This window comes from Henckelia pumila, chromosome 4, assembly GCF_033568475.1.
Source record: "Henckelia pumila isolate YLH828 chromosome 4, ASM3356847v2, whole genome shotgun sequence".
Taxonomy (NCBI): Eukaryota; Viridiplantae; Streptophyta; class Magnoliopsida; order Lamiales; family Gesneriaceae; genus Henckelia; species Henckelia pumila.
The window spans coordinates 122,599,388-122,612,859 of NC_133123.1; the positions used below are offsets into that span (position 1 = coordinate 122,599,388).

The window sequence follows — 13,472 nt, forward strand, 5'->3', positions numbered from 1 at the left end:
ACATCCACTACCTTTTTTTTTTTTTTTTTTTTTTTTTTTCTTTTGGTTATATTAATTGACTTTATGTGCATACATGTCATGAAGTGCTGGACTGATAGCTATAAACAAGTTTGACCAAAATATATCAAGAAAAAAAAAATGAAAGTTGTACTTTTGTGCACGATTTATTTGATATTATTTGTCAAATAATGAGGCGCAATATCGATACTGACCTCATCAATCATATTCAACTCGTTTGGCTGCAAGATTCGTGAAAAGACGAATGGGGACCTTGTAGAGAATGTGACCATGATCACTATATTTTATTTGATTTTGGAATGTCTAATGAGGAACTTTATACATAAAAATTTTTGTACAAAATTAATAAATGAGATTGAAAACTAGCTACTTGTTCACGTTGTGATTTCATATTCTGGAAAAGAACTAATAGCGTCACGAACTCCTCTTTCCAATAAATGGGTTTTCCCAACAAAGGACTTAGTCTTTGCTGTTTATTCTCGTGTCAGTATAGTTTTATTATTTGTACTATAATTTCTAGTTAAAATAATATGTACTTCAGGTAATTTACTTCCTTGACATCTACGTGCTACGTTGAATGAACCTTAAAATTTATCCCCATTTGTTTTGGATCGATCAGTATCATGCTACAATTGTGACGATCTTCACTTATGTAGGATCCTTATTATTTTGACGGCGGTCGACTAGTCGTAGGCAAGATTTTATCCATGTAATGGGGTAGATATATTCTAGGAGTAGCACACACCAAATCCTTATTTTTGAAACGTTGAAGCACTTGAAAAAGGGATTGAGGTCAAAAAGTATTTTTTTTTTTTTTTACCATTATTGTATGTTAAATTTCATTACCATTTTTGTATGTTATACAATAAGTTTTGACACCAAATATGCAAACATTAATTACTCCTCAAGAAGGACTTGTCACAACCTATGAATACAATGTTCATCATCTGCACATGCTGAAAAAAACATCTAGAAGAAAATATATATGATAAAGAATGATGCAAGACAACTTTTACCAGAATAAAAATGAAACAAATGTAAAATGGCATGGAATATGGAGCTTGGTTATTTATTTTCTTGTGGTTTCTTATCATCCCCTTTCTTGTCTTCCTTTGCTGGCCCAACGGCCAAAATGTCCACTTTCCCCACTTTTTTCAGACTTTTCACTACAGCTACTGCATCCATTTCTCCAACAACCGTCAGCTTCTGGTTTTTTAAATCAGCAGCAATGGAATCCACCCCTAGAGCATGTTTAAGATCAGATACGCTGTTAAAAATCTACCTGTTGGTGCTGAATAATAATCCCAGAATTTAACAGAAAAGGAAGTGTTATTGTGAAGAAATTCGTGGATTTGGGAAAAAAGCGCATGTGGAACATTTGTCTAAGGAGCATATGAATGCTGTATATTAATATCGGTATCATCCGCTCCTTTGTTGGTGATCTTCCTTCACGAATTCAATTAGCCTGATGTTATGATCCTTATCACACTTATTTTTTTTGCTAAAAATATAAGTTTCATAGCTAATACGTGTAAAAAGATGGGATCAAATTCATGTTACCGAAAATATCAGCAACTGCCTCCATAGCTTTCTGCTTGGTCTTCTCATCAGACATGGTCATGACTCTGAGAACCACCTTCTGTTGCATGAAAATTACATGAAAAATATATTTGAATCTGTGTGTTCATTTTGATCGGAGCATGTAACTATATATGCTATATACTCTTGTTCGCGTAAATAAAGACAATACCTGGGCAGCCATTGGAGTGGAGGGGCAATGGATCGTATGGAATTTTGGAGGGGGAAAATGGTGTGTTTGATCTTAAAAAATTTGAACATAAACACTTTTTTTACTTAAATAGTTATACAGTAATCTAATAAAATTTTTTTATATTAAAACAGAGAGATTGGAACATTTAAAAAGAAAGGTTATTTTTGTAAAATAGAAAAAAAGTTATATAATGAGTATAATAATATTTTTTTTAAAATCATAAGATTTCACCAGATCAATCACACTGTATAGAATATTTAATTTCTAAACAATATCAGCTTAAAGTTTACTATGCAAAACTATAGAATAACTCAATCAAGAAACAGTTATTGAAAAATTAAACAAAAAGTTAATTGTAAAACTACCTTTTCAAGCGGTTCTTCAGAAGGATAACCTGAAGATGTACATAGTCTATGGCATCGCTTGTTGTCTTAAAAAATGCACGCCTGAATGATGTATTGACCATAATTCGATAAACCCAAGGACCAGGCTGATATAGAATCCTTCGGTGATGAATTCATCCTCTTCGTGCTCCACATTGCTCTGCCCACTGTTGAAGTCCGAATCTCCATGTGTTTCATCCTCCCCTGGGCAGGATTTGTTGTGTATAGGACGCCCGCAAAGTAAGGGATTCCCCAAATAGCTTGATTCATCAAACTTCAGCATATGAGGTGGAATCTTTCCCGACAATTTGTTGTAAGACAAGTTCAAGAATCCAAGAGAATCCAGTTCCGAAAGACCAATAGGGATACTGCCCGAAATGTGGTTCCATGAAAGATCGAGGGCCAGTACGGACTTTAAGAGAGCTATGTCATGGGGAATGTGCGAGGCCAAGTTGTTTCTCGACAATTTTAGTGCATGTAAACCAACGAGTTTTGTTAGTTCATCGGGTATTTCACCGGATAATGTATTGCTTGAAAGATCCACGAGGTTGAGTAACAGGCCGCGAGATTTGTTGTATTTGACCTCATTTCCTTTCCACGTTATGTACACGCTATTCAAGTCCTTAATAATAGAAGCCAAGCTACCATAGTTGTCCCCCTTCACTGAAGCAGCCAGCAATCCAAAAACTCGACTCCTAAATGGTTGAAATCCTTCATATTCGAGCGTCATCGCGGTGAGATTCCATATGCATTTTGGAATAGCTCCGGAAACCTTGTTTGAAGAGAGGTCTAAGATTTGAAGTTCCGGTAAGCCACATAAGCTTAAAGGTATCCTGCCAGTGAACTCATTGGAGCGTAGACTTAGAACAACAATCTTTGTAACACTACGTCCTGCCCAAGTTGGGATATTGCCTGTCAGACTATTTTGGCCGAGATCAATAATCTGCAAGCTTGTACAATTTCTCAAAGCTTTAGTGATTTTTCCTGATAAACTGTTATTCCTCAACACCAACCATTGTAGACCTTGTAAAGTGCCAAATGAATAAGGAATCGTCCCAAAGAGATAATTGTTTGCCAAATTGAGATATTCCAACTTTTCAAAGCTTGCAAAACAGTTAGGAACCTTGCCTGATAACATGTTATCCGACAGGTCATCAATGAAACTCCAATTACTAACATGGCACAAGAATGTTAACGAACCTGAGATTTTGTTTCCCGACATGTCAAGTATCACTCCAGCATCAGCATCGAAAGACTTGATTGGAATTGAAACTCCAGATTTATGTGTGGAGATGGATATGTTTGGGAAAACACTGTACATTTGGTTGTTCGATGCATTAAGATACAACAAATTTGGAGATAACTCACCAAGCCAATCAGGGACGGTGTCTCTGTCCCAATATACAAGTTCATTCTGTGTTCTTATCCATGTCGGAAATCGTGGTCCAATATTACATCGTGTTAGCCAGACACGCAGTAGTTGGAAAGGAGGTACCCACGATTGGTCAAACTTTATATCAAGAAACAAGTTAAAAGACAAGTCCAGCACACGTAAACTAGCGAGATTGCACATATGATCCTGTGTTATTCCGCCTTCCAAGCGATTGGACGGCATGGACAAAACCTCTAGCTCGGATAATCTTCCAATGCTTTTCGTCAAAGTTCCAGTGAACATGTTGTTTTCAAGATATAATTCTTTCAATGACGAGCAAATGAGAGGTCAGGGACAGGTCCCATTATTTTATTGTTTGAAAGATCAAGAACACGAAGAAGTGGACATTGTAGGGAATCTTTCAAGACAAACCCGCTCAGATCATTGTCTTGAAGATTCAACTTTGTTAAAAAGGGAAAGCTCGACATGTCAGGCAAAGATCCATTTAGGCTATTATCACTCAAGTCAAGATATCGCAATTTGGTTTGGAAAGGCCCGAACAAGCTCATCATGAGCTGAGAAAGCTGCCCAGCGAGGCGATTCTGTCACAAACTGAAATATCTTAAATTGCTCCCGTTGCCATGTGTGTTTGGTATCATATTCTCCAAATCATGCGGGTTGGGATTGTCCGAGTTCATGTTGGAAGATAAATCAATCCATCTAAGGCTTCTGCTGTAATTTGACAGCCAGTAAATCATTGATGCGATATAAGAGAGTTTGTTCGATGACAAGTTTAGGACTGCAAGAGGAGCGGAAGCATTGTTTGGAACCAAAGAATATTGGATTGTATAAAGGGAGCAATTGATCAAGTACAATGTTTTTATGGAACTCAAATGGCTAATTGGTTGCAACCAATTGGTTACATCATTGAGGTCTACAAAATTGAGGTCGAGATATTCCAGTGAACGAAGATGAGAGACTCAATCAAGATTTTTACTGAAGAAGCCAATAGATCCACTAAGATCGAGATTGTTAATTTGAAAAGGTTTCCAACACACTGAGGGATCGGTCCCTTCAAACTAGCATGTGAAAGATCGAGATAGTGCAACTCTGTGAGTGAACATATGAACTTCGAGAAACCGGATTCAAAATAATTACTACTCAAGTCGAGATAAGTTAAGTGCGTCAACTCGAGCAAAGTTGAGCTAATCTTACCGAATAGCCGGTGATCAACTGAACTGGCAGCTGGAACTCGTAGATTCAATCGTACCACATGATTGGTTCATTTATCGCAATGAACCTCTCTCCACTTGCAGCACTCCATTTTATCTTCTCCGCTCCCCCATGAAGATAATCTTCCGTGAGAATCAATAAGCTCACCTTTGAATTGATTAAGAGCTTGTCTCTCTCTCTCTCTCTCGGGGCAGATAATTATGTTCCTTCCATTCATATGTCCATAAACACTCTCCAAGCTCACACAAACAAGAATGGTTAACAAAAGAAGAAGATCAAAGATTTTTTGTTGAGGGATTTTCATGGTGGCCAGTGATGTAAGAATCAATGCATGTAAGCTAGCCAACTGCAAATTAATAAACAAATCTTTTTTTTATTCTTTTTACAAACGAGGATTACGATGAATGAGGGGGATATGAATGGAGATGGAAATGACACTGGGAAACCTTTCACAAAATACAAATGGAACAATAAAAAATGACACCAAGAAACAAACTGAAGTATAAGCAATGGATCCAAATAATAATTAACATCCTTAAACAGAGAACTCAATTGCGAAGGAGCCAAATAAAAATGATACAAAAACGTGTATCATAAATGCTACCCGCACGGTTATTGCCTCTTTTAATAGAAATAAAATAATAATAGATAAAAATACAAATAATCTAATGACATATAAGTAAAAGAAACATAATTTTTAAGCAATTGCTGCTTTTACATACATTAGTTCTCATTCTGACATTTTATTTTATTGACCTATTCCTTCTTCAATAATAACCATAATATATTAATATATATAAATATTTTTAAGTGAACTATACGATATTTATAGTGAGTAAAGTTATCCACATCTTTAAATAATATATAGGGGATGTACTGTGAGATAATCGCACCAATCGTGAGAAGAGTTGACTCAATAATTTTTATGTAAAAAAATATTAAAAATTATACGTTATCATGAGTCAGGTCGATAATTAGGAGATCTTTATTAGAAAATTGGTCATCGTCTCATAAAATTTTGTGATCTTAATAAATAATAATAGTATCTTATTATTAAGTACTGTTCATTTGACATGATCATTTTTTGTAAAAATATTTACCCAAAAATATATTAACTATTTATATAAATTTAATTTTAATCAGTTTTAAAATATTAATGTCTTTTATATGATAATGTGATTACTTGAAAATTTTTATTTTATAATTTAGAATAAATATCTTATTGTGGAATAAAAAGTTAAAATATGATAATATTGACGTATATCTTGATCGGAAAACATAAAATAAGAAACTATTAAAATTTTAAAAAGTAACAAATAGGTAAAAAAAAAATGACAAAATCAAAATTAAAAAAAAACAAAGGTAAAGATAGTTTAATGAATTATGTAATTTTTCTCTCTAAATTTTTAGGTATTTTTATAAAAAAATGTTTTTAAATGACTTATTTTTAGGAATTATGATAATCATTAATAAATTTACTCATAATAGAATAATGAATGAAATGGTATCATTTGTCAATATATACTTATAAAAATTAAAGAGGGGTGTATTTAACAAAAAATTGAAGTGTAAATAACTAAATATCACTCCCCTTGTTTATGATATAATCCCGAGTTCTCTTTCCAGAAAAAAAATTTAAAAAAATTATTTGGGTTCATGATGATTAATTTGATATGTTATGACTTTTAGTACATGTAATAATTTTCCAATCCATATTTGCATGCGATCCATTTCGATCTATTTTCCAATCTTTCCACCATAATTCAGGCATTCACATCTTCTTGTCTCTCAATTATGCGTATTTTTCGTCAAAAAAAAAAAATGCGTATTCAACTTCCAATTGTGTGCATGAGACACAATGAATTGTGATATCCTAACCCATGTAATTTAGGAATATTTGAAAGAAGAGGAGAACACACATATTTTATTATGAGTTATTTATTATATCTCGTTGCCAATTTTTTTTTTAATATATAATATTAAGGTAATTAATAGGAGTTATAGTTTTAATTTTACGACAATTCTCGATTCTTTTACGACAAATCAATTATGAATGCTTGGAAGATTTGTGCCCATTTTTCAACGCAATTTCTAATTAAACGAACAAAATTAATAATTTTTACTCGCACAAAATGCAATGAAATGATCAAATTCATCCTAAACTAGTTTTTTTTTTAAAGGTATCCTAAACTAGTTAATGGTCCTTGTATGTTTTCGGCAAAAAGATCCATTTTAGTCATGGCGAGACCGGAGAGTCATGCATATATAATTAGCTAGAGTGCGACATTATAGTCTTTTAATTATGTATGTATGAGCGATAATTTTTTCAGTCAAACATGCATGTAATTAAATGACCAATATCATTGTAAAAAAAATTAATATTTCGTGCTTCAAAAATCTCTCGTGACGTGTATGTGAGTTTAAAGTTTAGTATTTTTTCGCCAACGGTTCTCACCATACAGAGACTATGCGCTATGGTCTTATTTTGATTTAATTTTTTTCAGTTTGAAATTAACTTTCAAATACATAAAAGCAACATACAGGGACTTGTAAGTTGTAACAACCGATATATAACCACATATTCAAAAGATCTCTTGTACGTGTATGGACACTTGTCACTACAAATCACACACCAAGATTGCCCAAAACGAACTTGGTTCAGTTTACAATGCTTATAATTGAGTTGTTTTGTTTTGGTTCGTTTCTCTTAATTAACTGTTCATGTACTTTGGAAGATTAATGATGTATATTATTGCTCTTTTTTGTTGTGATTTTGGTGGATATGTGCTTATTATTATCTCTAAATTTCTCATTTTTTTAATAGTTTGGTGGGAACCAAACGGGTTGTAGAATTAAGGGAAAATTGCATATATCACCCCTGTGAAATTCCGTGTTCGCGGATAATCCCTTGTGAAATTTTTTTGAGCTAAAAACCCCCTGTGTTTTCGGATCTGTAGCACGCGCACCCCTCCTGCTGTGTTTTGTGGCTCACGGGCCAATAGATGCGAAAATGCAAGGATTTTTTTATAAATTTGGTCCAAAATACCCTTAAATCATACCCATTCAGTTCGGACATTGAACTCGTCACCTTCATCTTCTCCGATCACGACTCCGGTCAGCCGTATTTTCGGCATTCCTTGCTTGCTTTAGACTCCTCTCCACCTCCCCTACAAGCCTCGACATTTTTCTCTTCATTTTTTCCCCTCAATATGTCGAGCTACAGCTCCAATCTTACGTTGGTACTCACAACGAAGCCGACTAGTTTTTCTTAATTTTCGACCAACTCCGACCACCAATCTTCCAAAGAAACCCCGATCTGTGACCCTCTTTTCCATATGAACAAAACCCACACATCAATTTTCCCGATTCGTATTTCCTTTGGGAAGATAAGATATGAGCAATTTCGTCATTTTTATGGTAAAATTGTGAATGGTATGCGTGTGCTACAGATCTGGAAACACAGAGGGTTTTTAGCTCAAAAATATTACACAAGGGATTATAAGCGAATCCGGGATATCATAAAGGTGATATATATAATTTCCCCTAAAATTAATTCAGATGTAAAATTTTTGCACAGAGCCACATTTTTTGTATGAGTTTATTTGCGATTTTACACTAATGTCCCTTGATTTATTTGCTTGTGATGTTTATCTTGGTTTTCGTGCATGATTAATATATCTCATTAAATGCTCATTGACTATTCGTGATATCAATCTCAACTTTACAAGGGAATTTAAACTCTCTTTGGGTAATATTGATTAATGTGGGCGTTTGGGCAACAACGAGGATGAGGACAAACCAAGGGCATCACTGGGCATGAACCATTCTTCACGAGTCCACTGCCATTTATTTTTCACATGAATCTATATAGACAGATACACGAGCGGGTTTCCTATGCTCTTTGTTTAATGATAATTTGTTTTCAATTTCGGTTTGTTGTTTCACTTTAATTAATTATATATGTTTGATACTTATCAATAATGTGATCTCATTGGATGAGTTAACGAAACTCTTCTCACCTACCGATAAATTAAGAAAGACATAAAACTAGGGGTGGGCACGGGTCGGGTAGTTCGGGTTTCGGGTAGTTCGGGTCGGGTACCCGATTAGTCGGGTAGTATTTTATACTACCCGAAACTGAACCGATAACATCGGGTACCCGACTCTTCGGGTAACCGATTAAGTCGGGTTCGGGTCGGGTTCGGGTTCGGGTAACCTAGTTTTTTAAAAAAAACAAAAAAATTAATTTTTAAAAAATAAAAATAATCAAAATAAATACAAACTTTCTCTCATGAAAGAATAAGGACACAGTCGCTTTCCTCATTCACCAAATCATGCATATTTTGTACTAAAATAATGGGCCTCATAATAAAAGTCCAAACCAATAGCCCAATTAATTTTTATATTTTTAAATAAAGTAATAAAAATCGGATAGTCGGGTACCCGATCGGGTAATTCGGGTAGCAGTTTGCTACCCGAAACCGAACCGACTTAATAATAGTCGGGTTCGGTTACTACCCGAACCCGATTAAAAAACCGAACAACCCGATTTTCGTATCCGATCGGGTTCGGGTCGGGTCGGGACCCGAACTACCCGATCCGATTGCCCACCCCTACATAAAACCACGAACAAGAGTGTTAGGGGCCGGGAGGCCGGAAGGTGTTTCAGCGTATCCCTCCTAACACTCAAGTTAGAAGCGAGGACATCAAAATATAGTGAGTGAAATGTGTGTATCGAGAGCAAAAACTGAACCCAAATTATAAAAGTAAACTTGATATTTATAGGTGAGAGCTTCGAATTTTGTGTTTACCTTCCTTATCAAGAATTCGAGAATCACGAGATTGCAATCCTGAATATTTAGGCTGAGATCTAGTCCGAATCTTATCTAATAAAAGAAACAATGATACGATTTATCCGAACTAAACTGCCACCACTAAGACACTATACTGCTGACCTCTAAGGTGTGAATCGATTAGATTTGATTTAATGTCTTGATTCTAATTGGTACTTGTACTATTAGTGGAATGAATTGCATAAGATTTAAACCGCAACTCCACGTAATATAAGACCGAATCTTGAATCTTGTTAACGAGTAGATCAACTGATTATCTTGCAGATTTTACTTTCCGCCGAGTTTATTATTGTACATTATATGTTTCATGTACGTATATTGCAGAATGGTGAACCAAATATATCTCATGTTATGAGGTATGATAATGACAGTTAAACATTTTTTTTTAGTTATATTCAATATCTAATTATGATATTAAATCGAAAAGATATGTAACTTTAAAACAAGACAATTTCACTAATTACAAATACAGTTGGAGTGTGCGTGAGACTTCATATGCTACACAGACATTTGAGGCTAAAATGTGTAGATAATGACCTAGCTCATTATTTAAGAAGATAACAAATTAGTCCATATAATGTCAGTGTTAAGTGTTTTAAACCTTTGTATGTAACTTGTGTGATATGTTATGATTTTGGGGATGAAATCTTTTTTTAGTGAGGGAAAAATGTAAGGACCTGATGCTAATTTTCTAATTAAGTGATTTCGTAATCATTATTTTAAAGTGCGAAATTAAAATATAGATATATATATATTTAAGTAATAAAGCCAAATAATTTATTCGTGTGTTCATATTATGTATTAATGAATGTCGGTTTATAAACAATATTAAAATACATATTTGATTTTACTCGCACATGGGAGTTGAAAAGATATCAAATCAGATCAACTTTAACTTGAACGAGTAAAAGAAGACACCGAAACAGAAAATAAAATAAAATAAAATAATTCTTACATTAAATTAATTTGTCTATAATTTATTCATATACGTGTAGTGTATATATTTGGGAAAATTAATTGATATTGCAATTCAGTATGTGTTCACGCCTAGTGAGTTATTTACATCTCAGGCACTATATGATTAACATGACATAAAACTCCATGATCACCCATTAACTCTAGCTAGACACGTATATATGGACCATTCTTTGCCATGTGTGTCTTTGTTATAATTATCCTTATTTCTATTAAGTTTTCGAAGACGAGATAAGGAGAATAATTATTCTTGTAATTAATAGCCGATTTAATCCTTGAATTATTGTAGAATTGTGTTGCTCTGGTTAACACCTTATTTCGAAGGCAACCTTCTTCGTTTTTCCTATAGCTGATAAATTGATGCTTAAACCTTTAATACTGTTAATTTGATTGAAGATATACACACTAGGAAACATGAGTGGCTAGGACACGTTTCCCTTGTCTGGTTTGTCATTATTAAATCTTTTCCTTATCAATTCTGAATAAGGAAGTTTGGTTCTAGAACTTGGCTTCCGCTAGATTAGAATAAAGAACCGAACTGGTTATTAATTTCCAGTACCTGTCTGTGGTAATGAATTTTCGTATTTTAATCCAATGGTAATCAAAACATTTTTCCTGGTCAACTGGCTTCTTGTACGTAAATACGCTTTATAGTAAAAAATAATGGAGAGCATGACTCTATTTTGTGCTATTCGAGGAAATAAATGGTTAAAAGATATATGTCGCATGTTTATGTTATTTGATATGTATTCCGAATTCTGAACAACACAGCAACAACAGCGCCAATAAACAAGAGTTAGTCGAGGCGAAAAAATTTTTTTATCCGCAAGACGAAATTGCCCGTTAATAGTGCTCAACGTTTGCGACAATCGTCTCTAAGATACAACGACTTCTAGACGAGATATATCAACACTGAAAATATCTCGAACTTCAGCGAACTAAAATAAGCAAAACTTTCTTTGAGAGAGACGTGCTTTATGTGTTTATGTGAATTATATGATTGCATTCACTCATTTATAATGATTGTTAATTGTGCAGAATTGAGAATAATCTCTATTTTCTTTTTATAAAATAAAATAAATTTCAAATACATTTTTATTGAAAAATATTAAGGGATATTCGTCAAATAAACACGTTAACAGTTTTTCATAGCACGTTGAATCTTGACTCTTTTGATTGCTATTGATATTGATCTATTAAGATGTATTGAGTCATCATGGAGCGAGTGACATTGTTTAGCGCACTCCTGAGATAGCATGAGGTACGGGCAGGTAGCTCCTGTCTTCGATGCTACGTACGACACTCCTGATGATAGCATGAGGCTGGACGGGTCGCTCCTGTCACCCTCCGATGCTACGTGTGTGGATTAACAGTGATGATTCGAGGTCTACTGCATTCCTAACACGGGTGGTCACTGAGATTATTGTGATACGATTATTTGGACACCATTTGGTATCCATTATTCCATTGATATATGTCATTCATTGCATTGCATTGCATTTCATTGCATTGCATTTTACTTGATTTTATTTCATGTCAGAATATTTTTCGTAATTTTACTAGTTCGTCGTACTAGGGTCCGACCCCTTTTTTTGTTTTATGTTGTGGTTGTTTGTGATTCCATTGCAGGTTATTCAGGGGGATTTGACGCGTCTGGTGGAGCGTCATCTAGTTGTACTCAGTGAGTCGAGTGTGGAGTCAAGTTTCCAGATATATGTATATATCAGTTTAGCGAGATTTATATATGCCGGGGAGATGCCCCGTGTATTTGTATTGGTAGTTTTTACTTTGTTTTGAATTGATGTTGGTGTGATCGATCCTTGCCGTCTCTGCATGTGTTTAGTCCTGGCCAGTGCGGCTATAGGTTGTAAATTGATTGTGTGACTCTATTTTCGAGTATAATTGTGTTGTACAGGTTTTGGGATGTCCTACGTACGAATAGGTAATGCCGAAATTTCTGTAGGCCTAAAACAAAAATTTTTAACCCGTTTTCGCTGTTTACATTAATTAATCCTGGTTGTTTGATCATTAAATCTTAATCAGGACACGGGCCTTTCAGATTATCTTCGGTTGGTTCTTTTATTTTGAAGCTTGATCTGTTTGTTCTTTGGAAATTTTTGTGATTTTTTCTCATAAATCCTCCAAAATTTTTAACAAATAGTGACATCACATCACTACTGATTTGTTCTGCAGTTTTGGTTGCTGGGATTTCATCTGCTGCAGTGAAAGCCTTGGTAACTTGTGATGTTGATGTCTCTTCCTCAGTTCGAACTCCCAGCTCGAACTCATAGGCTTTGAGATCTACAAATTGATCATGTAATTCGATCTTATTGAGATCTTTGGATTCTCTCATTGCTACTATCTTCACATCCCATTCACGGGGTAGATCTCTCATGACTTTTAGTGCTATTTCACGGTTGTTGTAGCTCTTTCCAAGTGCATTCAACTCGATCGTAATGTTGCTGAATCTTTCGTTAAACTCATTCATTATTTCTCCTGGTTTCATTTTTATGTTGTCAAACTTTTGGATGGCCACCATGAGTTTGTTTTCTTTTGTCTGATTATTTCCTTCACACAGTTGTGTGAGCTTCTCCCATATTTCTTTGGTCGTAGTGCAGCTTTTGATCTTGATAAATATGTTCTTGTCCAGAGTCTTGTATAAGATATCTCTGGCAATATTATCCAGATTGACTTTCTTATTATCTTCAGAATTCCATTCAACTCGAGGCTTTTCTACCATTTGTGGAGCACCAGCAGATATGACAGTGACAGTATTGGTTTTCATAATCTTCATATATCCATCTGTAACCACGAACCACATATAATCATACTGTGCTGATAAGTATGCCTGCATACGAATTTTCCAA

At 34.5% G+C, this 13,472-nt stretch overlaps 1 protein-coding gene across 3 annotated transcripts; it reads right to left on the bottom strand.

The window, feature by feature from the left end:
* Nucleotides 1–916: 916 nt before the first annotated feature.
* LOC140866127 (heavy metal-associated isoprenylated plant protein 12-like) lies at nucleotides 917–5,331 on the bottom strand. 3 transcript variants are annotated; one of them, XM_073271026.1, is made up of 3 exons: nucleotides 2,155–5,331; nucleotides 1,579–1,657; nucleotides 917–1,259 (listed from the first exon to the last, which is right to left on the bottom strand). In XM_073271026.1, exon 1 carries the CDS (start codon nucleotides 3,845–3,847, stop codon nucleotides 2,201–2,203), a length of 1,647 nt encoding a protein of 548 aa, XP_073127127.1. In that variant the 5' UTR covers nucleotides 3,848–5,331; the 3' UTR covers nucleotides 917–1,259; nucleotides 1,579–1,657; nucleotides 2,155–2,200. The 3 variants fall into 3 exon arrangements, with proteins under 3 accessions (XP_073127127.1, XP_073127128.1, XP_073127129.1); XM_073271027.1 differs by lacking the exon at nucleotides 2,155–5,331 and adding an exon at nucleotides 1,769–1,878; XM_073271028.1 differs by lacking the exon at nucleotides 2,155–5,331 and adding an exon at nucleotides 1,769–1,810 and having other exon boundaries at nucleotides 1,579–1,654.
* Nucleotides 5,332–13,472: the final 8,141 nt, after the last annotated feature.